General features: G+C 38.3%; 1 protein-coding gene across 1 annotated transcript in view; it reads right to left on the bottom strand.

The window, feature by feature from the left end:
• Positions 1-24,945, bottom strand: part of LOC136871645 (uncharacterized) — a 79,942-nt gene that overhangs the window by 36,401 nt on the left and 18,596 nt on the right. Inside the window, exon 4 of the mRNA XM_067145124.2 lies at positions 15,473-15,586. Coding sequence (XP_067001225.2) covers positions 15,473-15,586 — 114 coding nt within the window. The remainder of the gene's footprint in view (positions 1-15,472; positions 15,587-24,945) is intronic.

Here is a 24,945-nt window from a genome sequence, read left to right as displayed (position 1 = left end):
AAACTGGAAAATATTAATTCTCATATTCATGGACTTTACAATAAGCATGTTTCTAAGCGCTGTGTGAAAGTAACACGCCCGCCCTGTCCGTGGCTGACAACTGAAATTAAATCTCTGATGGCTCAGCGTGATTCGTTATATAGACGTTACAAACGAAAGTTATCAGCTGACACATTTGAACAATACCGTGTACTGCAAAATCGAATTAAATTATCCGCAATAAGAAATTCGATTACTTCCGGTGTCTATCCAATAATATAAACGCTGGTACTACTTGGCGATAACTTCGTTCATTAGGTATTGGAAGGCCTCCTGTGAACCATGCTAAACCAGAAATACCGCTTGACGAGATTAATAGACACTTTTCAACAGATGCTTTTACTCCTAAACACGATATAGTGCAGGCCACCATCAAGTCTATAAACACGACAACAATTATCTGATCGCCCATATTTCGAATTTCAAACTGTTTCAGAGTCTGCAGTGAGACGAGTACTGATTTCAATTAAATCTCATGCAACGGGGGCTGATGAAATCCCTATTTTCTTTATTACTAACATTATGGATATAATATTGCCGGTTATTACTGACTTATTTAATGCATGCCTCTCCCGTAGTTTATTTCCGTCAAAGTGGAAAGATGCACAAGTTGTCCCAGTTCCAAAAAGGTCGCCAGTTAATGTAGCATCTGACTTTCGTCCTGTATGCATTCTTTCAGCACTGTCTAAAGCTCTAGAAAAATTGATCTATAGCCAACTTGAACAACACCTGAAAAAATATTCTCTGCGTGACCCCTTCCAATCTGGTTTCAAGGACATAGCACAGGGACGGCACTACTAAGAATTACAGACGACGTTAGACGTGCTATAGATGAGCGGAAAGTGACTATAATTATTTTACTTGACTTCAGTAGTGCGTATGACACAGTAATATTGACATATTATTAGCGAAATTACAAAGATTTAATCTGAGTCCCTCTGCTATTCAGCTCTTTGCTTCATACCTCACCAATCGGCGACAACATGTTGTCATAAACAGCATCACCACAGACTGGAAGACGAAGCAAACAGGTGTACCACAGGGATCTGTGCTTGGAGCTCTTCTGTTTACTCTATATATCAATGATATATATTCTCAGTTCAGGAACTGCAAGTATCATTTATATGCAGATGATCTACAAATATATTATCACTGTAAAGCTATTGATATTGAGTTTGGAATTCATCAGATGAATTCTATTTTAAATCTGATTAGCTCCTATTCTAATAAGAACTGTTTATTAATTAATCCTAAAAAGACACAAGCTATTATAATAGGGCAACAAAGGCAGTTAAATATCCTTAATAAGAAGTTACTGCCTTCACTTTTGCTTTGTGGTGTAGCTATACCATTTCAGAAGTCGGTAAAAAATCTTGGGATTATCATAAGTGACACACTAGATTGGAGTGAGCACAAGCATCTGTAGGAAAATTCACTCGTCACTTCACCCTCTCAAAACTCGCCAATCACTTCTTCCACTAAGCTTGAAAATTAAACTTATCCAGACCCTCATATTTCCCATACTTAATTGTGATATTGTAATGATAGATGCCACCATGGAACAGACATTAAAATTACAGAGGGCAATGAACTCATGCATTAGGTTTATATTTTCAATTACATTTTCAACTCATATCTCCCCCTATTATGAAATTCTCCCCTGGTTAAAAATCGATAAACTACGACATCTTCACATTGCAACTCTCGTATTTTGTCTGATGAATGAATCTAAACCCCAGTATTTATCCTTAAAGTTTAATTTACTCTCCTCCTCTCATAAACACAACACACGATCGACTACTACACTCTCAATTCCTGTGCATCGCTCATCTTCATTTAACCGCTCCTTTCAAGTGTCTGGTGCAAGGCTATGGAATTCCCTTCCACTTAGTGTTAGGAATTGCACTTCCTTAGCTTCTTTCAAGCGATCTTGCCGAGATTACCTATTAAATTTATAACCAGCTTGTATGAATGGCAGTATGAATGGAAGAATGAATGAGGTTAGGATTTATATTTTGTTATATTATTTCACTATTCTGTTTTATGAAGTTTATTAGATATGTGGTTAAGTGTAAGAGAGGGCCGTGAGCCTTAACTTCGCCACAAATGAAGGCATGAAATAAATAAATAAATAAATAAATAAATAAATAAATAAATAAATAAATAAATAAATAAATAAATAAATACTAGCAGTGAAAATAATAGCACCATTAAAAAACATTTCACGCGAGAGTGATGATGCATTTGAAAGCAACTATGATAATGAAGTCCATCCTGCCTAAAAAGACAAAGGAAGATGACTGCAAATGGAATAAAACAGACGATAAACCATCAAAATATGATTTTATATGAAATTCTGGAATAAAACCCATCATAAACAGGACCCTCCCTCCAGATCCCTCCCCTCTACACATTTCTCAACACGTGATTCACAACTCTTTATGGGATGAGATAGCTACTGAAAGAAACAGTTTTGCCAATCAGTTATTCACGGAAAAAATCCCAACTCACCCTGTATGTGTTCAATGGAAACATTTCACAAGGCTTATAACCCTAAACCATGCCGTGACTGCGTTGAAAGCAACACAAGCAAGAAAAGTGTAATGAGATACGACTGTAAAAGTATTTGGTAGCTTTGCATTTCCCTGAGTGTTTTAGGGTGTTTCACACCATAAGAATTTACACAAATTGTTCTTCCGAGTGCTGCACTTCATCACATCAAACATGGGTATGATTAAAATTCAGTATGTTGTGGATTACATGTATAAATCTTAGTAGTGTAAAAACTGTATCTTATGCATGAAAAAATGGTATACATGTGCATGCTCAGTACATTAAAATTAGTATGTCAATGGGTTAATGGGTTTGTGTACTTTTATTTGATAGTTATATGCATTAAAAGTACTGACAGAACTATGGCAGTACTGTGTATAAACAGTTAATGCACAGTGTAAATGCTCTATGTTTAACAGATGATGTATGAAGTCTTAAGATGTGGAAATTGTTGAATAGGGGCACCTCTTCCTCATCTAAGATGATGGTATGGTGAAATAATATTTGAAAAATATATTACAAAAGGTATTTAATGAATATATACGAACGTGTATAATAAAATGTCTGTGGTCATATGGAGGAACCTCATAAATACCGTATTCCCAGAAGCAGAATTCTCCCTATTTCCATTTTAATTTTGTGGTCCCAAGAGCATTTCCATTAAAATTAGGTTAACAGAATAACAGTATTGGTTACCATCACTGAATGATGAGAAAATAATTACATTTTCATTAAACTTCTTGAACTCCATTTCAAATTTTCAAGATGCAATATACCGTATTTATGCGAATAATCCCCGCACCATAATTTTAAGACGGCTAATTTTGAAAAAATGAAATGAACTAAACTTCCTTTCATCGAAAGATTAACATAGGCATAAACAGACATTTCATATCACTCCGCGAGGTTCACGTGGTCTTTATGCAAAAATGAACGTGTAAATTTGCGGATATAGCCGCTCTGCCTGAACATATTTGAAATCATAAAAATACATTATCACTACTATAATATATGTTTGCCATAAAAATTAGCAAATAGGCCATGGTATTTCATTAATCTGAACTTGCAGTTGGCTCGATTCCCTGTGGATTGAAATATTCGTTGTCTCTTACACCACTAGAATTTTCTCCTAAATTACTTACAAATTTGTCACACTCCACGTCTAAACCGCTTTTCACATGTGGTCTTTTTTTACGCGGATATTAATACGACCGGTGGTGGATAATTCTTTTCGTGCAATGTAAACACTTGAAACAGAGACACCGGCGAACTCGGATGTTAGTTTTGCGATAGAGTCAAACCTTGTTATTTCGAAGTCGTCAGGACGCAAAAATCGAATATCGAATTACGTGATTTCAAATTAACCGCCGACCCATACTTCAGAAATGCCAACCTTTCCCGTGTCACAAAATATACGGAAGTTATGGGGAGAGGTTGGAAAGATCAACGAATAAACTAATCATTAGACGACTCAGAGATATTCAAAGACAGTGGTTGGTATCCGAGTGTAGAAGCAAGGCGACCCTCTCAGAGTTTAATAGGATAAGGCAGGATATGAACATAAATATTGTAAGTGTAAATAGAAGAGAAATCCGGGGTTTGATATGGTGGATGATGGGAATTTACAAAAACAAGGGATGGGTTAGGGTGAAGGATGCAACAAGGTGCCTTCTCTGTGGTGAAAACAGAGAAGAATTTAACATCGTTTCACAGTTTAAACCTTTCAAATGCCATGGAAAAGAACTATTTCCAAACTATATCCAACAAGGTGCATTTACAGTATTGAAATAATGCACATGGATAACTAATGGGAAAACATAACCTCATGGAATGAAAAAAAAATTATTTAAAGGCGAAGAGAAGTCTATGCTGGCTCCCCTGTGCAAGTACTTTATTCATTGAATTACTGTACTGTATGCATTTTAGATGCGTTCTACTTGCACGGAAAGTACCCGATGCCCTTAAAACATCGTGGGTTATCGAAGTTTCCTATGATGAGGGGAGGAAGTCTTTCGCTTCCGTCTGCCTTGCAACACAGTACAGTGACCCCTTAACCTTTTAAAAAGTCTGTTTGGGCTAGGCATAAAAAGACAATGCAGTTTCATTGGCATTGACAATATTGTTCGTAGCGTACGAATCGATTATAATTATGAGCCACTCTTTTTCACCAACTATCAGCATCGCCAGTGTTCGCGGATTCTGCTTCTCCGCACACTGCCTGCTAAGCGACACTGTGGCGTTCCTTAAAACGCTAAATACAAAAGAATTAGGTTGAACTTACCAACTATGAAACACACTGTCGACGCACATAAGTGAGTGTAAGTGCGGAAAGCTACCCCTGCACGTTCCGAAACACGCATTCTCTCATACCACGGAGAAATTTTGAATACTACATTTTTAATGTAAAGGCAGTTTTAAATTAAAAGTCTGAATTGTTTTCCGGTTAAATATGACATATGGGGACAGTTTTCTTCCATTTGTGGTGACATAAAGCATAACTGTATGCCCAATATCGAAAAGTAGGTGAACCAGGAGCGTGTTGCCAACCTTGGCGCAAATAAAACCCGCTCCACAATTTCGTGCCTCAAATTTTTAAAAGAAATATGTGGGGATTATTCGTGTAAATACGGTATTAAAAATAAGTATGCAGAATATTTGGAAAATAGTGCTCTCTTATAGGATTGCAATGTTGCTGCAGTTCCAAAGTCACAAACATGTTTATTCTTGAAGAAAATGACATCAATATCTTATTTCTCTAAGTCAATTTGCAATGATACTATACATGAAGTTCACAATTTCATGTACCCCACTACACCAGCTGGACTTAGCGGGCCTCAGCTCTGCGACAACAACCAGAGCAAACGGGGTAGTGCGGTGCGGAGAACAGTGCTCGCAACTGCTGGTTTGGGAAACAGTGCGCGGAAATTTGAACACCTTACACATCACATTTAGCTATCTCTGTGTATAGTAGTGAGTGCTAACCCTTTACACACTCAATTTATGATACCTGATTTTGCAGTTATATATCAGAGAGGTATGTGATTTTAATTTGTAACAAAATGTTTGCACTACCTTCTGTACTTCAAAAGTAGTTCAACCCTTTGTACTGTAATAAATGTAAGTCAAGTATGAGACATTCAACTAATACAAAGAATCAAACAGTAACAGAACATTCAACTATTAAAACAATAAACACAATGCTCAATAAATATAATACGTAACAAAGAACAATATTATTGTGTTTCAGTAGGGATTGTAGTTTGTATATTTCTTCAAGGATAATTTCTTGATATCCAGGGTAATTGAGTTGTTACTCATCAAAAGAAAGCATAAACGCATATGTGAGTCTATGAGATTCCCTCAAAACTGGGATGTACAAGGCAAGGTCACGTACTGGTGGAATCACGGATCTTACATAAATTTTGCACACACATTAACCCATTAGCGCCCACTGATACCATATGGTATCAGGAGACAGTAGAAGTTTAACTGAGCTGGTACTGGCTTGAGTCGCAAGAGGGGTTTAGTTGGAGCTTTATACGTTCTTTGGCTTGAAGTGACGCATGCGTCTGAAGAAGCTTCCGACACTTACGAGTGGTTTGTTGGCGGGAGCGCTTGCATGAATTCAGGTGTGATTCTCTGGAGTGAAAATCATGAATGTTCGATATGTGTAAGTATAATATTGTCCTTATTATCTATTATTCCGTTCTAATCAGTATATTATAACATTGACGATGAATCAAAGAAACTTTCTGTAACATTTGAATTTCAACAATGTTATTTGTGACAACACAGCAATGCCTCTAAGTGCGTGATACCATATGGTATCACTGGGCGTTTATGATATCGAACCGTTGATACAGTAATTTTTAAAATAATATATCGTACATTCGAAGATTACTTATGTGCTAAATGTAGTTGATTACATATTTATCTTTTATTAGTCCAGGGGTGGACTGACCTTATCAGAAGAGAGGGATATATTGGAAGCAGACGATGAGTTAGGACATCAGACTGAGGATATTTTCATTGAACCACCGGATGGTAATGTTGACACAGATGAACATTCAGCCAATGAAGATGAGGGAGGAATGGTTCATAACCTAACTGGACGTCAGCTGCGTGCTGCAGCTGAAACACGCTTAGCAAACAACAAACATATTGGAGGAGATTATGAACCCCTTGAAATTTCCTGTAGTACTTTCTCACCATCCATGCAGCCTACGGAGAAAAATCAACAACAGCAGCAGCAGCGACAACAACAACAACAACCACCTGAAAAACAAGCTCCTGAGTGGATTCTAGAAAGATTAGAAAATCCAGTTATTTATGAATGGATTGACGGTGACTTAGAACGTGTTGATGTTTCCTGCCCTCCTCCTGACTACAAGGGCACACCACAACTTGACTTCCGTAGAGAAGTTGTTCAAGTGTATCTAAAACACTATTGTGTCCCACAAAAGATTCCTGGGAGAGCAAGTGTTGCCGGAAATACAATGCCAGCTTTGAGATTTGATGGAGTCAATCACTTTGTTGCAAACTGCAATAGGAGAAGATGTGCCAGTGAAGGCTGCAAGTCATTCGGCAGAACAATGTGTCTGAAGTGTAATGTAGGCTTATGCGTAACATGTTTTGCTACATACCATACTCAGTAAGCTGTGTCAACAGGTTGGAACAACATTAACAATTTATTGTATCCTGTACAATGATAGCAGTGTAACCGCCCAGTGATACCATATGGTATCAGCTAATATCTCGTAAAATAAATTCTTGTTTGAAAATAATATGTTATTTTCCCAATTTGTATACCCTAACCATCACAAATTAATGAAAATATCATTAAACTAGGAACATTTTTTTCTGGGCGCTAATGGGTTAAATGAGCAAAGAATAACACATCAGTCAAAACATTATTTCAGAAATTAACTCATGCGACCTACAGAATACGTTGAAGTTTGCATCTGAATTAACATGCTTGGCTAAGCAAGATTGCGGCACGTGCTGGGTTCACTCGTCAAGGTGGTGGTGGTGATTACTGTTTTAAGAGGAAGTACAACTAAGAGATATAAATTTCATGTTGATTGGTCCGTATTGAACTGTGATTACAAAGAAAATTAAAAGTTTTAGTTTAACTGTTCCATCTTTTCGATATAAAATTTTTGCAATGCAGTTTACATTACAAATGAAACATTTATTTGGTACTAGTTTTGACCTAAGATCATGGTCATGATCAGCCAATAACACTAATTGCACAACATATCAAATGGTCCATAAACAATGTACATATGCTGTAAAAATATCATGGTTTGACGCTAAAATGATGATGATGCTTGTTGTTTAAAGGGGCCTAACATTGAAGGTCATCGGCCCCCGACGCTAAAATTTAAAAGTTGAAGATGAAAAATAGTCACAATGGTGATAAAAGTTTTAAATTATGCATAAAATGCATTAAAATAGGGCACTTAACGGCCGTTGAAGGATGATTCAAGTTGATTAATGTGGATGCTGTTAGAACTTTGTAACGAAAGATACGCAAGTTTTCAGAATCTTCAGCATCCAGATTAGGCAGTGCCAAATTAGTAAACTCCCGCGTTCATCCACACTGATGAATTACAATCTTCAGCTTATACTTCCCAACTCTACCCTGGGTTTTCAAGCCACTTCTTGCAACATTTCTGACTTAAAATGTCTTTCCTGATACAGTTACTGTTTCCCATGTTGCACAATCTTGAGCAATCTTCACTGTTATGCCATATGTACAGACTCCTACCCAAATTAAAAGTTATACAAATATAATGATATACATGTTCAATATACCCTAACAACAAATTCTTCTTATAACACTATGTTCTTACATCTTAATTTAACAAACTCACATGGGTCATTAATTAAGAGAAATAATTTAATTCCTTCCTTGGTTATGGGTCTACAATGATGGTCATGGTAGAAATATTGAAAGCACAAAGCAGTTAGGGTCGTGCAACTGTGAGCTTGCATTTGAGAGATAGTTCGAACCCCACTGTCACCAGCCCTGAAGATGGTTTTCTCCGGTTTTCCATTTTCACACCAGCAAATGGTGGGGCTATAACTTAATACAAGACCACTCTTATCCAATCATCACCATAAGATCTATCTGTGTTGGTGTGATGTAAAAAAAGGGAAAAAAGGGAGATAAGGCCAAGTGGAAGATGTTATGTCAACGCCGTCAAAACATTATTGCACAGGATGCTCAAAGGCTCTGGGGCTTTTGTACAAGTACTGGCTTGAAAACCAGATATATTGACACATGGGATGGAAATAAGGAGACAACAGTTGGTGGTACCTATGTCAGAGACTGCATTTTCAAGATAGTATTTCTCTGCATCTCCTTCTCGAAGCGGCTTCATTTAGGCCTCTAGCATTCCGTACGGTGAGAGCAGCGCATTCAAAAATCTCAACAGCCATATAAGCTACGTACAAAGCCTTTCCATTCTCTAAACCCATTTACATCTAGTGGTTGATAGTAAGCTGTGGCACCAGAAGGGATCATCAATTGTACATTATCTTAATTTTGCACATATTTATGTCCAGAAAAGGAATCCAGGAGCACAACTTTACCGGACAGTATATTATGCATGAATACACCATTAAACCATTCAATGACTTGAACAGATCCCATTTTTCTAGATTTCATGCAACCAACATGAATATTTTCATGCGAAAACATGTTCTTTTTTCACCGTCTTACTAAACATACCTTTCGACTCTTTTGAACTGATACATGAAGGTCGCCACTTCCAGTAACTGCTGGCACTGTGGTGTAACTGTGTGTGGTGAACATCACAGATTGCAGTGCGGTGGTAACTGATTTTTCGCCTCTTAAAGTCAATGTCCTTCCCATACACATCTCCTGACTGAACACACTCTGATCACTGTTACACACGTTTTAAGGACCATACTGTGATGAAAAAAGACTTCTTCACAGCTTTACCAGACAAAACAATGTGTCTGAAGGGAGAATATTGTAGTGGAGGGAAAATTTTCAAAGATAGACATTTATGTTCAATGTGGATATGGAGGGTGATTTTGAAACTCCTTTAATTATTCAAAAAGTAGCTAATCCCCACTGTTTCAAGGGATTTAACTAAAATGATGTCCAGCAGCATGCAAATAAATGTTTCTGGATGACTAGAGAACTCCTGACAAACTGGCTAGTCAGTTTTGATAGGAAAATGGGCAGTCAGAAGAGAAAGATTGTCTTATTCCCAGATAACAATCACATGTTGATGTACTAGAAAACTTAGTCAATTTTTCTATCCCAAAACACAATGTGACCGGGCGAGTTGGCCGTGTGCATAGAGGCGCGCGGCTGTGACCTTGCATCCGGGAGATAGTAGGTTCGAATCCCACTATCGGCAGCCCTGAAAATGGTTTTCCGTGGTTTCCCATTTTCACACCAGGCAAATGCTGGGGCTGTACCTTAATTAAGGCCACAGTCGCTTCCTTCCAACTCCTAGGCCTTTCCTATCCCATCGTCGCCATAAGACCTATCCGTGTCGGTGCGACGTAAAGCCCCTAGCAAAAAAAAAAAAAAAAAAAAAAAAAAAAAAAACCACAATGTGCTTGGGCAAAAGTTCACTTACTGCAAGACTTTCTCAGTGCAGACATCTAGGCACAATTGCATCATCTGTTTCTTTCTTGCTGGTTTCTTGCGATGGTCGTGATCGTTCAGTGCACAGGGCTGCCAACTCTTGACCTTAAGAACTAGTCATACATTGTTAGGTGAGCAGCGCTACTTTTCAACTTAATGAACTAGCCGATTGGTTTGGACTGTGACTGAGCAAAGGGGGTTAGGGCCGTAAAGCAGCTGTTAGGCCTCTAGCATTCCGTACGGTTGTAGCAGCGCATTCCAAAAGCTGAAGTGATTTATCATGCCGGCTACTGATAAGGCTATTGGTCTGGATTGGTTAGGTCTGGCTAGTGACAAAACCATTGGTCTGAATTGGTTAGGTCCGGCTAGTGACAAAACCATTGGACTAGGATTAAGCAAAGGGGATCTGTGGGCATAAGCCCCCAGGCTAGGGCCGCGAAGCGGTTTAGGCCTCTAGCACTCCGTGCGGTGAAAGCAGCGCATTCAAAAATCTGAAGTTAATTTATTATGCCAGCTAGTGATAAACCTATTGTTACGTACTGTACATTGTTTCATTACAGACTGCATTTAGTTGTGTTTTTATTGCGTCCGGGTTGGTAACAATGCATTTCATTGCTGTGAATGTTGTCATATCCGATTGTATCTCAGCCAATGGAAATGCTACAGTGTGCTTGAGCAATGAATAATGGCGTGATAAATTATATTAGGTTATAAAAGTAAATGTACTTCTGAGGGACAGCGGGTGGGTCCCTGGCTGTCACAGTGAGCACACATCTCCTCTACAAGGTATTCCACGTAAGATTTGTAACATTTCCAATCCCTTAAGATGCTATAAAACTTATGCTGTACATACTGAATTTCTACCGTCAGTTTATCAACCACCAGGATCAAGGAGTCATCACATGCTTTAAGACCTACTATAGCCAAAGGATTCTAAGACACCTATTGTCAGAAACGGATAAAGCTTGATCAACAAGTGACCTTTCGATAAACATTAATGTGCTGGATGCAGTGCTCTGAATTATGTCATCTGTAAAACTAATCAAACCATCCCCTGAATTTACTCCTCCAAATGATGAAAATTCCTTACGCTCTGTAACTACAATACTAACCATATTTTCAGTCAGAGATTATACAGTCATAATTTGACAGACTTACACAACATGCCAACAACAACATCTCAACAGTCTTGAATGAGCAGTATATTTGACACTTAGTAAGCACTATGGTACGAGCAAGTTTATAACATAAATTCACTCCTACATACACGGTGCCAAAATACATGAACTATAGAAATGTCATGTTAATACAGAATGACAAATGTAATACTTCAAGTTAAATAATATTGCTTCTTTGTCAAGAAACATCACCAGAACTGCCCAAATACCAAACAGTGAACGACATGCATTTTAAAAATGTATACAAAGACATTTTTGGTGGCTTACTTGATATTGATACTCCCTGAGGCCTAAGGATCTCTGAAGCATCATTTGTCTGTACAAAACGAATTGTTAATACAACCAGCATTACATTCATATAGGCCCACATCATCGGGCAGGTCGACACCGACATTGCAAAGCGCTCCATTAAATATATGCAACTGTTTTCTGAAGGCTGAGTCTCTTAAAGTGACAGTGGTTCCAGAACTGATAAATGTGGAAATGAAAGCACAAAATCTGTGGCAAACTTCTAAAACAGTTTGGTGATGATGCAGTAGACGTTGAGTCCATTGATTATGCTGCTGCATATACAGGCCATCCATTTAGTATGTTAACCTGCTCCCCGTTATGAACAACAAATCGTCGTCGAACAGAAAATACCCACTGCATGTTATGGACATAAATTTATTGCAATTATTTTGACCAAACGTACCGCGTATTTTACTATTTTACTTAATGTTTTGGAAAAAAATACTTTTCTTAAAATACTAATCAAATGTATTGGTATCTCACCTTTACATGTTGAAACGGGTTGAAGCACAAGGGCACATTTCCGCAGGCAGCGCATATTATTCTCACATCTTTCCTAACACCTATTTTCTGATACAACACACCTCGCTGGCTAGCATGTTTTTTCCTGTGTGTGGATGGAATCTTGGAGATGAATCACCTCTCTTTTAGCCTAAAGGGCTTTGTTGATTTTTTACCTTCCTGTGTCGATGGGGTGCGGCACATGGTGCTGTTCTGTCAGGCCGTGCCCTACCATGAGATGAAAACTGATAAGTGTCAATCTCTTCTCCATATTTAGGGCCCTCCAAATGATCAGACTGTTGTAAATAGATAAGTCCAACATGTGAAGGAACAATTTCTTATGCCACTTCACAGTTTTCCTCATAGATGGATATGCAGTTTCACTTGATCTACTAAATCTACACCCCCACCCCCAATTATTCTTATTTTAAACATCCACTAATCTGGGTTTGAAAACTGGTAATTTAATCATAGGATCGGTCTTCCTTGTATCCACCATTCCCACCCTAGAGTGATAATCAGATAAAACGAACAATAGTCTTCTATCACTCCATAATACATATCTGAAAGGGGGTAGTTGCCTGACTTTCATTTCTCCTCTCCATAGTTTTTTGGCATTACCAATTTTCGGCAGCACAACCCTGTTAGTTTGGACAGTTCCAACTGCATTTGTTCCTTTATTATGGAGAGCTATAAACAGTTTTGGAGAACTGTACCAACTGTTCAGATACCGGTATACTGTTCTGCCCTGGTTTAGTAGTGGATCCATTAGATGCATTACAATTGAATCTGAAAGGCATAGGTCCTTGTCTCTGGTGATGTCTGTACCTTTCTCAGTGCAAATATTGCTATCGTAAAGATATCCACTCTCACATAAATCAAAACTTTTGATTCCAAACCTAGTCCTTTTCATCTTAATGATCTGCTTCCACCCTAATTGCCCCTTCCACAACATTATACTTTAGTCTACAGTGACTTTTTTTTTTAACCACGCCGATATCCATCTCTAAATTTATTTATGAGGTGTGTAAATACAGGTCGTCATTTGGTGTGCCAACAGTGATAATGTGGAGAAATCGAAGTACAGAAGAGAACCTATTTTCTGACATACAGTTCCTAAAGAAAGGTGTAGAAAGCATTTTGTCAGTTGACCAGTACACTTCCATTGGTGGTTTCTTGACAATACCCATTTATATAATTAGTGATAAAAAGCTAAAAAGTGTCATCATTCACAATGTCTACCCATTTGAGAATTCTACTTTTTGGAGTTAATTTTTCAATCACTTTTCCATGAAATTAATTTGTTTCTGTAACTGTCAAACTACAGTAGTTCATCATCAAGGAAATGTTTTAAAATGTTGATAGGCATACTGTCAACAGTTAGACCTGTGTATGTTTGAACACCCGCTATTCCATCAGTGTAATAATGAGGTTTGATGTTTGGGCAATTGTTGTCTGCACACCACATATCTGACTCCTTCCTCAATCCTAGAGGAATATATTCATTTCTTCACTTTCACCACTTGAGCTAACAGCTTCTCCAATATCGTTTTCTAAATCACTATCACCAAAGCTGAAATCAATATCAATGTCATTGTCTAGTACATCTTCAACAAAGTTCGTCGTCACTCCATGCCATTAACACTCACTAAACGCCATGAACCGCTCGACTTACCTCGACTTGTTGAAGCCATAGTTATGAGTGACAGTGATCTGACTTAAATATTCAAAGATATGAGTTTCATTGTTGTTTCCATATTGAAACCGGCCCCATGTTAAATAAATATTATGAATAACATCTATACAACACGTAATTAGTATTGAATAGGTTGAATCTTATAAATAACTCATCTCTTAAATATTCAAGGCAAGAGGGAGCCAGAGCAAGATGGATGGACTCTGTTAATGACAGTATAAGAAACAGAAGACTGAAGAGTGGTGGAAGGAGAAGCAACGGTGGAGAAGTGTCATTAACACCCTGACTTGGCAGGAGATGGACAAGGAGAAATGAAAATGATTATTATTTGTATAATCTCACGGGCTATTAGGTCTGTATTTTTATTATAAGAGATGCATCAGACAGCATCTGGCTGCATTTGCAATTTATAACGAGAGCTAACCAGCATATCTAATTGAGAATGAGAAAATTATATTGCTAACATTGAAATCTATATGGGTTTCTTCCATAAGTCAAGCAGTAATGTCTGGCAGCATAGATTGTACAGTCTGAACACAAATTTTTAATGACTGTTAGAATTTTCTTGCAACTAACCCAAAAAAATCTATAAATATGATAACTCAAATATTGACATAATAAGTTTGTAACTTTCTAACTACCTAGAGGAAAGATTCACAATCACTGTGGTTTTAGTTTCATAAAAAATCATAAAAATGACCAAAGATATGAATTATTGTGAAATCAAAAGACCTACTGGGCAATGTGCTAGCGCTAGTGGAAGATTTCAATGACCAACGGTGAATGGGTTAAGAATCTGATACTACTGCATCAAACAGGAACAAGAATGAGGATGAAGCAGTGGAAGCAACAGAAGCTCATAAAATAATTTCATATTAAGATGATATTAAAAAGGTAAGAGAAGTGAAAAAATTACTTCGTACATAGCAAAAATGCAGAGGGACTTAAAATTATATCAGAAGTATGAAAACGTGTAGAAAATAAACTTCAAAGTGCTTCCACAACACATACTCTCATATCAGATTCCTTAAAAAGTAAAGAGGAAAATAATGTCACAACATCTTTTCATTTTGATCTAGAAGTTTCACTGTACTGTTTTAATGCACTCCATTGAAGTACTCAACACTGTATTCCTGTATTAGGCCTACTAAATTTATTGTTGCTGGGCTGAGTGGCTCAGACGGTTGAGGCGCTGGCCTTCTGACCCCAACTTGGCAGGCTTGACCCTGGCTCAGTCCGGTGATATTTGAAGGTTCTCAAACACGTCAGCCTCGTGTCAGAAGATTACCGGCACGTAAAAGAACTCTGGCGAGACTAAATTCTGGCACCTCAGCATATCCGAAAACCGTAAAAATAGTTAGTGGGATGTAAAGTCAATAAGCTTATCATTATTATTATTATTAAACTTAATGCTATTCATGGGACTTCATCTCTTCTTGGGCTACAGCAGTGAGGAGGGATCATATGGAAAATGTGTCCCCAATTTGTTTTATTGAATAGTGATCACTTCTAAGTAATGGACATTCTGTAAATTCTCAAGGATGCATTATATTGAGAAGTTTAATTTTATAATGAAATAATTACCTGCTTCACACAATTTCAAGACTAAATCCATGCATGGCTCAGGATTCCTCAAAACAGTATGGAACACAGTTGAGTGAGCAGATGTTGAAATTACATTAGGATCTCCTCCATGAGCTGTAACAGAAGCAGTTTTTGGATTAGATGAACAGTCATAAGATACACAGATAAAGACTACAACATACCAAAATCTGTAACTGCAAAGTAAATTGTTGTAATGTAAAAGGTGATGCAGATGGTAAATATGCTCTATAGGGTGACCTTTCATTCTAATTTCAGGGAACAGAACTGATGACCATTGATAATCAATATTAAGATGAACAAGTATGATGTATAGTGGGTAGTATGAATGAACACTGAATAGCATGTTTTCACTGTACTAACTTCGTAAAAATGTGAGTGGCCGTTGCCACCAATTTCACTGTGCACACTCGGAACTTTTTAAGCAAGCCTCCGACCTATGGGAGTAACTGAGTCCCACTCCAGCATGTGAGGGACTCCTTGGAAACAACTTGGCGAACAAAGTGGAATTTGATGGGGAGCTATCAATATTAATGGCGCTTATGGAAGGAAGAAAGTAGAACTGGCTGAGTCAGCAAAGAGGATGCATCTGGATGTGTTAGGAGTTAATAACATTCGGGCAAGGGGAGATGAGGAAGAGATAGGAGATTATAAAGTGTACTTGACGAATGGTAAAAAAGGAAGGGCAGAGTGTGGGGTAGGACTGTTCATCAGGAACACTATTGCACGCAACATAGTTTCTGTCAGGCATGTAAATGAGTGAATGATGTGGGTAGATTTAGCAGTTGGAAGAATTAGGACTAGAATTGTCTCAGTGTGTTCACCATGTGAGGGTGCAGATGAGGATAAAGTTGACAAGTTTTATGAAGCATTGCAGTGTTCTCCTTAGGATCTTTTTAATATACACAGTACCCTGCTGATTTTACAGACCACCTAGCTAATATAACCTGGGTATGTGCTAGCCACGTATGAATACATATTTGAGTCATTGGCTGTTCCACATTTAAATTTAAATAAGTTACTGTAAAACTGTTTATTTAAATGGAAAATCTTCACTATTGTCAGCATAATTGCATCAATTACATCAGATTTTAAATGTTTATCTTTACTATCCCTCAGTATCTTGTATGAGCGGTGCCTGGATTAGTGTGGAATTGTATGCGAAAACTCGATTCCACATGACATCACAAACCTGTATGGTACTCCACAGCAACAGAGTGGTAAGTCCCAGTGTTACATGATCATGAAGGAGCAGTGCAAAATACTAGTTCAAAATACTCAGTTATGTCTTGTTCGTGATAACACTAAAATAGTTCAATTTTGTTACCGGACTGATATTACTGTCAATGCCCTGAGGCACATGAAATTTTATCATATTCATTCCTTACGTAGTTTCCGGCTACTCATTCCTACTGACCGGCTGATAAAAATTTCTGGGGAGAACTCTGCATTGAGCAATATCATAGTCAGGGTCAACAGCAAGGATAGAATAGTGCTAATGGGTGATTTCAATGCAAGAGTAGGAAATAGAACTGAAAGATACGAAAGGGTGATTGGTAAACGTGGGGAAGATATGGAAGCCAATAGGAATGGGAAGCGTTTGCTGGACTTCTGTGCTAGTATGGGATTAGGACTGACAAATAAATTCTTCAAGCATAAGGCTATTTACCGCTACACATGCGAGGGTAGGGGCACCAGATCCATAGTAGACTCTGAATTCGGGAAATCTGTTAGGAATGTGCAGATTTTCTGGGGAATTTTTGATGACACAGACCACTATCTGAGCTGTAGTGAACTAAGCATCTCTAGGCCTAGGATAGAGAAAGTGAAATCTGTCTGCAAACGAATAAGGGTAGAAAATCTCCAGGACGAGGAAATTAGAAAGAAGTACATGGATATGATTAGTGAAAAGTTCCAAACAATAGACAGTAAGCAGGTTCAGGATATAGAAAGAGAATGGGTGGCATACAGGGATGCTGCGGTAGAAACAGCAGGGGAATGCCTAGGAACAACTGTGTGTAAAGATGGGGAAAAAGCAAACATCTTGGTGGAATGATGAAGTGAGAGCAGCTTGTAAACATAAAAAGAAGGCATATCAGAAATGGCTAAAAACAAGGACTGAAGCAGACAGGGAATTGTACGCAGATGAAAGAAACAGAGCGAAACAAATAGTTGTTGAATTTAAAAATAAGTCATAGAAAGGCTAGGTCAAGCAGCAGGGAAGCCTTCCTGGACAGTAATAAAGAATATTAGGAAGGGAGGGGAAAAAGGAAATAAATAGCGTTTTGGGTAATTCGGGTGAACTTATAATAAATCACTGGATAGGTGGAAGGAATATTTTGAAAATCTTCTGAACATAAAAGGAAATCTTCCTGGTGACATTGCAAACAACCGAGCTAATGGAAAGGCAATCACTGATGTTGATGAAATTACACTTGATGAAGTGGAAAGGATGGTAATTAAATTCTATTGTCATAAAGCAGCAGAAATATATGAAATTAGACCTGAAATGGTGCAATATAGTGGGAAGGCAGGGATGAAATGGCTTCATAGAGTAATACGAAGGCTGATCAACAAAGACTGAGACATTTGTTTTCACAGATGTTTATTACTCCATTTCAATGTTTACATGATCTTTTTCAAAGTACGAGGGGTGTTTGAAAAATCTGTGCAAAAATAAAAACTACTTACGTGTTTGGGGTAAACCTTTTTTATTTTTCGACACAGTTTCCTTTTAGACTTATACACTTCGTCCAACAATGTTCTAGTTTGTTGATCCCTTCCGAATAATAGGATTTGTTTAAGTCTGCAAAATATCCATTAGTGTTTGCAATCACCTCCTCGTTAGAATAAAATCTTTGTCCCGCCAGCCATTTCCTCAAATTGGGGAATAAATAGTAGTCCGAAGGAGCCAAGTCTGGAGAATATGGGGTATGTGAAACGAGTTGTAATCCTATTTCCATTAATTTTGCGACCACAACTCCTGAGGTGTGTGTTGGTGCATTGTCGTGATGGAAAAGGACTCTCTCGTAGGCCAAACGCGGGCGTTTTTCTTGCAGCTCTATTTTCAAACGGTCCAATAACAATGAATAGTATGCACCTGTAATAGTTTTACCCTTTTCCAGATAGTCGAGGAGGATTATCCCTTGTGAATCCCAAAAGACAGTCGCCATAACCTTTCCGGCCAAAGGAACGGTCTTCGCCTTTTTTGGTGCAGATTCCCCCTTGGTAACCCATTGTTTAGATTGTTGTTTGGTCTCAGGAGTATAGTAATGTATCCATGTTTCATCCACAGTGACGAAACGACGCTTGAAGTCCTCCGGATTCTTCCGGAACAGCTGGAAACCATCCTTGCAACACTTCACACGATTCCGTTTTTGGTCAAAATATTATGTACCCACTCAGTCGAGATGCCCACAGCACTAGCAATCTCACGCACCTTAACTCTTCTGTCATCCATCACCATATCATGGATTTGATCAATGATTTCTGAAGTCGTAATCTCCACAGCCCGTCCAGAAAGTTCAGCGTCACTTGTGCCCACATGGCCAGTGCGAAAATTTTGAAACCATTTCTAAACTGTTCTAATCAAAGGTGCAGAGTCACCATAATGTTTATCAAGCTTCTCTTCAGTCTCCTGAGGCGTTTTGCCTTTCATAAAGTAATGTTTAATCACCACACGAAATTCTTTTTCGTCCATTTCTTGAAAATCACTTGACTTCCTTGATTCACACGAATGCCAAACACAAAGAAATACACCAATATGGCTGAAACTTGGTGTGCATTAATTCAAGAGATGCTACTAACTAAACATGACCTCAATACGCGCCGGTGGTGCCATCTCTCGGACTTTGCGCGGACTTTTCAAACCACCTCCGTAGTCCCCTCCCACTTCAATGCACTTTTTATAGCATCTCTGCCAGTCCTTGAAGACATGCTGCAAACCATTCTTTGTCAGGTCCTTGAGAATCACCTCACTTCTCTTAAGCACTGCTTCAGAGTTGTCAAATCGAATGCCCCTAAGCTTTGCCTTTATTGATGGAAATTTAAAAAATCACAAGGTGCAAGTTCAGGACTATAAGGTGTGTGCGGTACACAGGCAATGTTGAATCGAGCCAGAAACTGCATGGCTTGATTTGCGATGATCATTCCATTACAGTCAAAAAATGTGATCATCACTTTCCCTGCAGATGGAACAACCTTTGCCTTTTTTGGCGATTTCCACCATGTGCTGGCTTGTTTTCCTTCAGGATCATAAAGGTGCTTCAGCTTTTCGTAAGTTTCAGTGGCTGGATGGTTTAAATGAAACAGAATTTGTTTGCGCTGTACTGCTCCTCTCGCGGCACCTCCATTGTCTGGTATGCGAAATGCATGTAGCGTCTACAAAATAGAGCATTACTACCAACCTACCAATACGAGAGTGTTGCCGCCTATGGACATTATACATAAAAACCCACTCTTTTCAAATATTTATATTACAGATAGGAAACTATCAAGGAAGCTATAGGAAAAATCAGTCTCAGTCTTTGTTGATCAGCCCTCGTACGATTACTTTATTCAAGAACTGGAAAAAATCCAAAGAAAAGCAGCTTGATTCGTTCTGGGCAATTTCCGACAAAAGAGTAGCGTTACAAAAATGTTGCAAAATTTGTGCTGGTAAGAATTGGGAGAAAGGAGACGTGCTGCTCAACTAAGCGTTATGTTCCAAGCTGTCAGTGGAGAGATGGCATGGAATGACATTAGTAGACGAATAAGTTTGATGCTGTGCTTGTTGTTTAAAGGGGCCTAACATCTAAGGTCATCGGCCCAATATAATAAGTTTGAGTGGCGTCTTTAAAAGTAGGAAAGATCACAATATGAAGATAAAGTTGGAATTCAAGGGGGCAAATATTCGTTTATAAGAGGGGAGTTAGAAACTGGAATAACTTACCAAGGGAGATGTTCAATAAATTTCCAATTTCTGTGCAATCATTTAAGAAAAGGGTAGGAAAACAACAGACAGGGAATCTGCCACCTGGGCGACTGCCCTAAATACAGATGGGTAGTGATTGATTGATTGATTGATGGATTGATTGAAGATTAGTAAGATAGATAAGGCTGTTAGTAAGATACCTTCATATTGGACAAAAGCACTAATTGCACATTTCTATAAGCAAGGGAATAGCAAGGATTGCAACAACTATCTCACTAATCAGTATACCAGGCAAAGTGTTTAATGGTGTCTTGGCAGGGAGAGTGCGAGGAGTGGTTGAGAGGAATTTGGATGAAAAACAGTGTGGTTTCAGACCACAGAGGGGCTGTTATAGGATCAGATTTTCAGTATGCGTCAGGTAACTGAAAAATGTTACAAGAGGAGTAGGTAGCTATGTTTAAGTTTGGTGGATCTAGAGAAAGCATATGACAGTGTACCAAGGGAAAAGATGTTCATCGTACTGGGGCACTATGGGATTAAGGGTAAATTATTAAAATCCATCAAAGGCATTTATGTTGACAGGTGGACTGGAGTGAGAATTGTGGTAGAATGAGTTCTTCGTTCAAGGTACTTACAGGGGTTAGACAAGGCTGAAATCTTTCACCTTTGTTGTTATTATTATTATTATTATTATTATTATTATTATTATTATTATTAAAGTGTGTATTGTGGCGAAGTTAGGGCTCCCGGCCCTTTCTTACACTTAACCACTTCACGTATATTTTACATAAAATTTAAACATATGAAATCTTTACAACCTAAAGTATAACTGAATTATATACAGGAACACATTGCAATAAACAACCATATTCACTCTCATTCATGCATCCCATTCACACTCAAGAAAGACTGGAAGTGCTTAAAAGATGACGCTGGCAAAGGATTTTAAATTTTGTCTTAGATTTAGCTTCCCTGATGTCATTGGGGAGTTCATTCCACCAGCTTGTGGCGGTGATCGTGAACGATCTGTTGTAGGTTGCGGTTCGATGCACAGGAATTTCTAGCGTACAGCCTGACCAGGTATTGAACAGGTGCAGGGAACTAAGGTAGCGAAATCTGGTGGATAGGTAAGGAGGAGTGTTTTCAGAAAGCACTTGATACACCAAAGTAGTTGCGTGGAGTCTACGTCTGCCATTCAGTCGTAACCAAGATAATTGTGTATAGAATGGGGATACATGGGCGTATGGTTGTATGTCGAATGCATACCTGATGCATGCATTTTGGGCACGTTGCAGTCTCGTGCTTTGCTCGTTTTTGATATCAATAAAAACTGTATCACAGTATTCGAGAATTGGAAACAAGAGTGATTGAATGAGCTTTATTTTCAAGGACCGAGGAAATATATTTTTAAACCGCTTCAGAGGATGCAGGCTTTGATATACCTTTTGGCACACTTTCATCACATGTTGCGACCAGTTCAATGTTTCGCTTATAGCCACACCAAGATTCATAACTGTTTCACAAAATGGAATAATGGTATTGTTTAGTGCTACAGGAGGAATTTCGTATTGTTTTAAGACGTGTAAGGTTTTCGAAGTACCAATGATTATTGCTTGCGTTTTAAGAGGATTAATTTTGAGATTGTTACTCAATGCAAAATTACTTATGAGACTTTAATCAGCATTAACTTTTTCTACAGCACTCTGAATTTTATCAGTTTTTGAGAGGTAGTAGATCTGCAGATCATCAGCATAAAGATGATACTTGCAATGTGTAATCGATTTGGCAACATCGTGTAAGTAAATTGCAAACAGCAATGGTCCAAGTACAGACCCTTGGGGGAAACCGAGGGGTTTGTTAAGCCACTCAGATCTGCTATTATTTACTTTGACACACTGACGGCGATTTTTGAGGTACAAACTGAAAAAGTTTATTGCCGTCTTGCTGAAATTTAATGAATCCAATTTTGAAAGTAGCAGTTGAGGAACAACAGTATCAAAAGCACTAGAAAAATCAAGTAGAACCAGTACAGTCACTTGTCGAGTGTCCATTGCCTGTCGGATATCATCAGTTACTTTCAGTAGGGCAGTCGTCGTGCTGTGTCCTTTCTTGAGACCAGATTGGTAAGGGTCAAGCAGTGAGAAGTTAGTCAATTAAGTGAGGACTTCTTCATGTACCAAGCGTTCTAGTACTTTGGAAAGGTGTGGGAGAATGGATATAGGGCGATAATCTGATGGTAAACTAGGAGAATTCTTCTTAGGAATAGGAATGACGATACCGTGCTTCCACACAGTTGGGAATACTCCCTGTACGAGGCAATGATTAAATATATGCGTCAGAATAGGTAATATGGCACCAATAATATTTTTTATGAAAGATAACGGTATGTCGTCATTACCCGGAGCATCAGACTTGAGGGAGTAAATTACACGCTTCACATCGTTCGCCCCAACTTTTTTGAAAGTGAATTTTACTTGATTTACTCGGGAATGAGCATTTATGGTGTTAATATCATCATCAGTTAGGTCATCAACTGGTTGATGATGATGATGATGATTATATTATTATTATTATTATTATTATTAGGATAGTTAGCATCATAGTCATTATTGTCAGTAATATCATTATTAGTGTATGCTGCTTTCGTAAAATGATAATTTAGATCATCAAGTGGTATACTGGGTGTCTGCATGGTCAGGCTGCAACCTATACCCATCTGATGCAAATGTTTCCATATTAGTGCTGAATTTCGTCTGTTTGTTATCTCTTGAATATATTTATACTTGCTGTTACGAATTAATTTCTTAACTTGATTTTGAAGAATACGGTAATTTTCGAAATCACTAGTGCTTTCAGTTCGCCTAAATCGCCTATACCATGCATCACGATTTGCCATGACCAACTTAATTTCATTTGTTAGCCAAGGAGACGAAGGGTGAGAAACTCAAATTTGCTTCTTCGGAGCGTGTTTGTCATACAGTCCTAATATTAAAGAGTTCAGTCTGTCAACCTTATCATCAATGTCATTAGTCAGTAGAATGTCATTCCACGGCAATTGATATGCTTCATTTCGTATTATCTCAGTATTAAAATGCTTGAAGTCGCTTCGCATTATGTACCTGGTTTTGTACTTTGGTGCCTTGAGAGAGTAACATAAGTATATGAGATCGTGGGTCGAAATACCTGGTACAGCAAGCTGTCCATGTTTTACCACTTTCTGCGGATTGTTTGTTATAACAAGATCAATCAGTGTGTGAGACGTGTGGTTTATTCTGTGAACATGGTTAGTCGCGTCTAGTGTCAGTATATTGTAATCCATGCCATGGAATAAGTTTTGCAAGTATGTTGATTCGTTACTCGTAACTAGGAGATTAGTATTGAAGTCACCAAGAATGATTATGTTTTCGTACAGCGGAGTTAACTTCGATAATGCCACTTCTAGGTCAGATATATGTTGTATGTCCGGCGCCTTGCATACCACTCCGATCAGTAGTTTTTGATTATTAACCAAGAGTTCAACAAACATGAATTCAGGTCGAAATGGAGTCTTAGGATCTGAGGTCATAATTATTTTACTTTTTAAGTCGCTACGGCAATATATAGCGCAACCGCCCCCTACACGATTTAAACGATCTAGGCGATGTAACGTCATGTTATTCAGCTTTACGAGATCAGATTTGAGTGACTGCTGTAACCATGTCTCTGTTACACAAATACAATGCAAGTTACTGTTACTAAATAGAGCCTGTATTTCGTCAAAGTGACAAAGAAGCGATTGTGCATTGATATGACAACACTGAAAATATTGTTGGTGGGGAGCTAACCTTTCCTTAAGTATGTCTCCTGCCACAGCTGGTGACGGGGAAGGTAAGGGTGAAGGCGGACGACATTGAAGAGGGATAGGGTCAATGACATCACGGACATGCTGTTCGGTATAAATAATTGACTCATTTACGTTAGCCATTACAAGGATCATCTGCTGAAAGGTATAAAGTGGCAGGGTGGGATTCAGGTAGGTGGAAATGTAGTTAGCTATCTGGCCTATGCTGATGACTTTGTGTTAATGGCAGATTGTGCCGGAAGCCTGCAGTTCAATACCTTGGAATTTGAAAATAGGTGCAATAAGTATGGTATGAAAATTAGCCTTTCCAAGACTAAACTGATATCAGTAGGTAAGAAGTCCAAGAGAAATGAATGTGTCAGACTGGGGATAGAAAGCTGGAACAAGTAGATATAATTTCAAGTATTTAGGATGTGTGTTCTCCCAGGATGGTAGTAAAGTAAGTGAGATTGAATCAAGGTGCAGTAGAGCCAATGCAGTTAGCTCACAGTGGCGATCAACAATATTCTGTAATAAGGAAGTCAGCTCCTGGACGAAAGTATCTTTATATCAGTCTGTTTTCAGACCAGCTTTGCTTTACAGGAGTGAAAGCTCGGTGAACTCAGGATATCTTATTCGTAAGTTAGAAGTAACAGACATGAAAGCAGCAAGAATGATTACTGGTACAAACAGGTAGGAACAATGGCAGGAGGGTACTAGAAA

Source organism: Anabrus simplex, chromosome 4, assembly GCF_040414725.1.
Source record: "Anabrus simplex isolate iqAnaSimp1 chromosome 4, ASM4041472v1, whole genome shotgun sequence".
Taxonomy (NCBI): Eukaryota; Metazoa; Arthropoda; class Insecta; order Orthoptera; family Tettigoniidae; genus Anabrus; species Anabrus simplex.
Note: the sequence above shows the minus strand (reverse complement) of the source record. Positions and strands in the feature narration are given on the sequence as shown.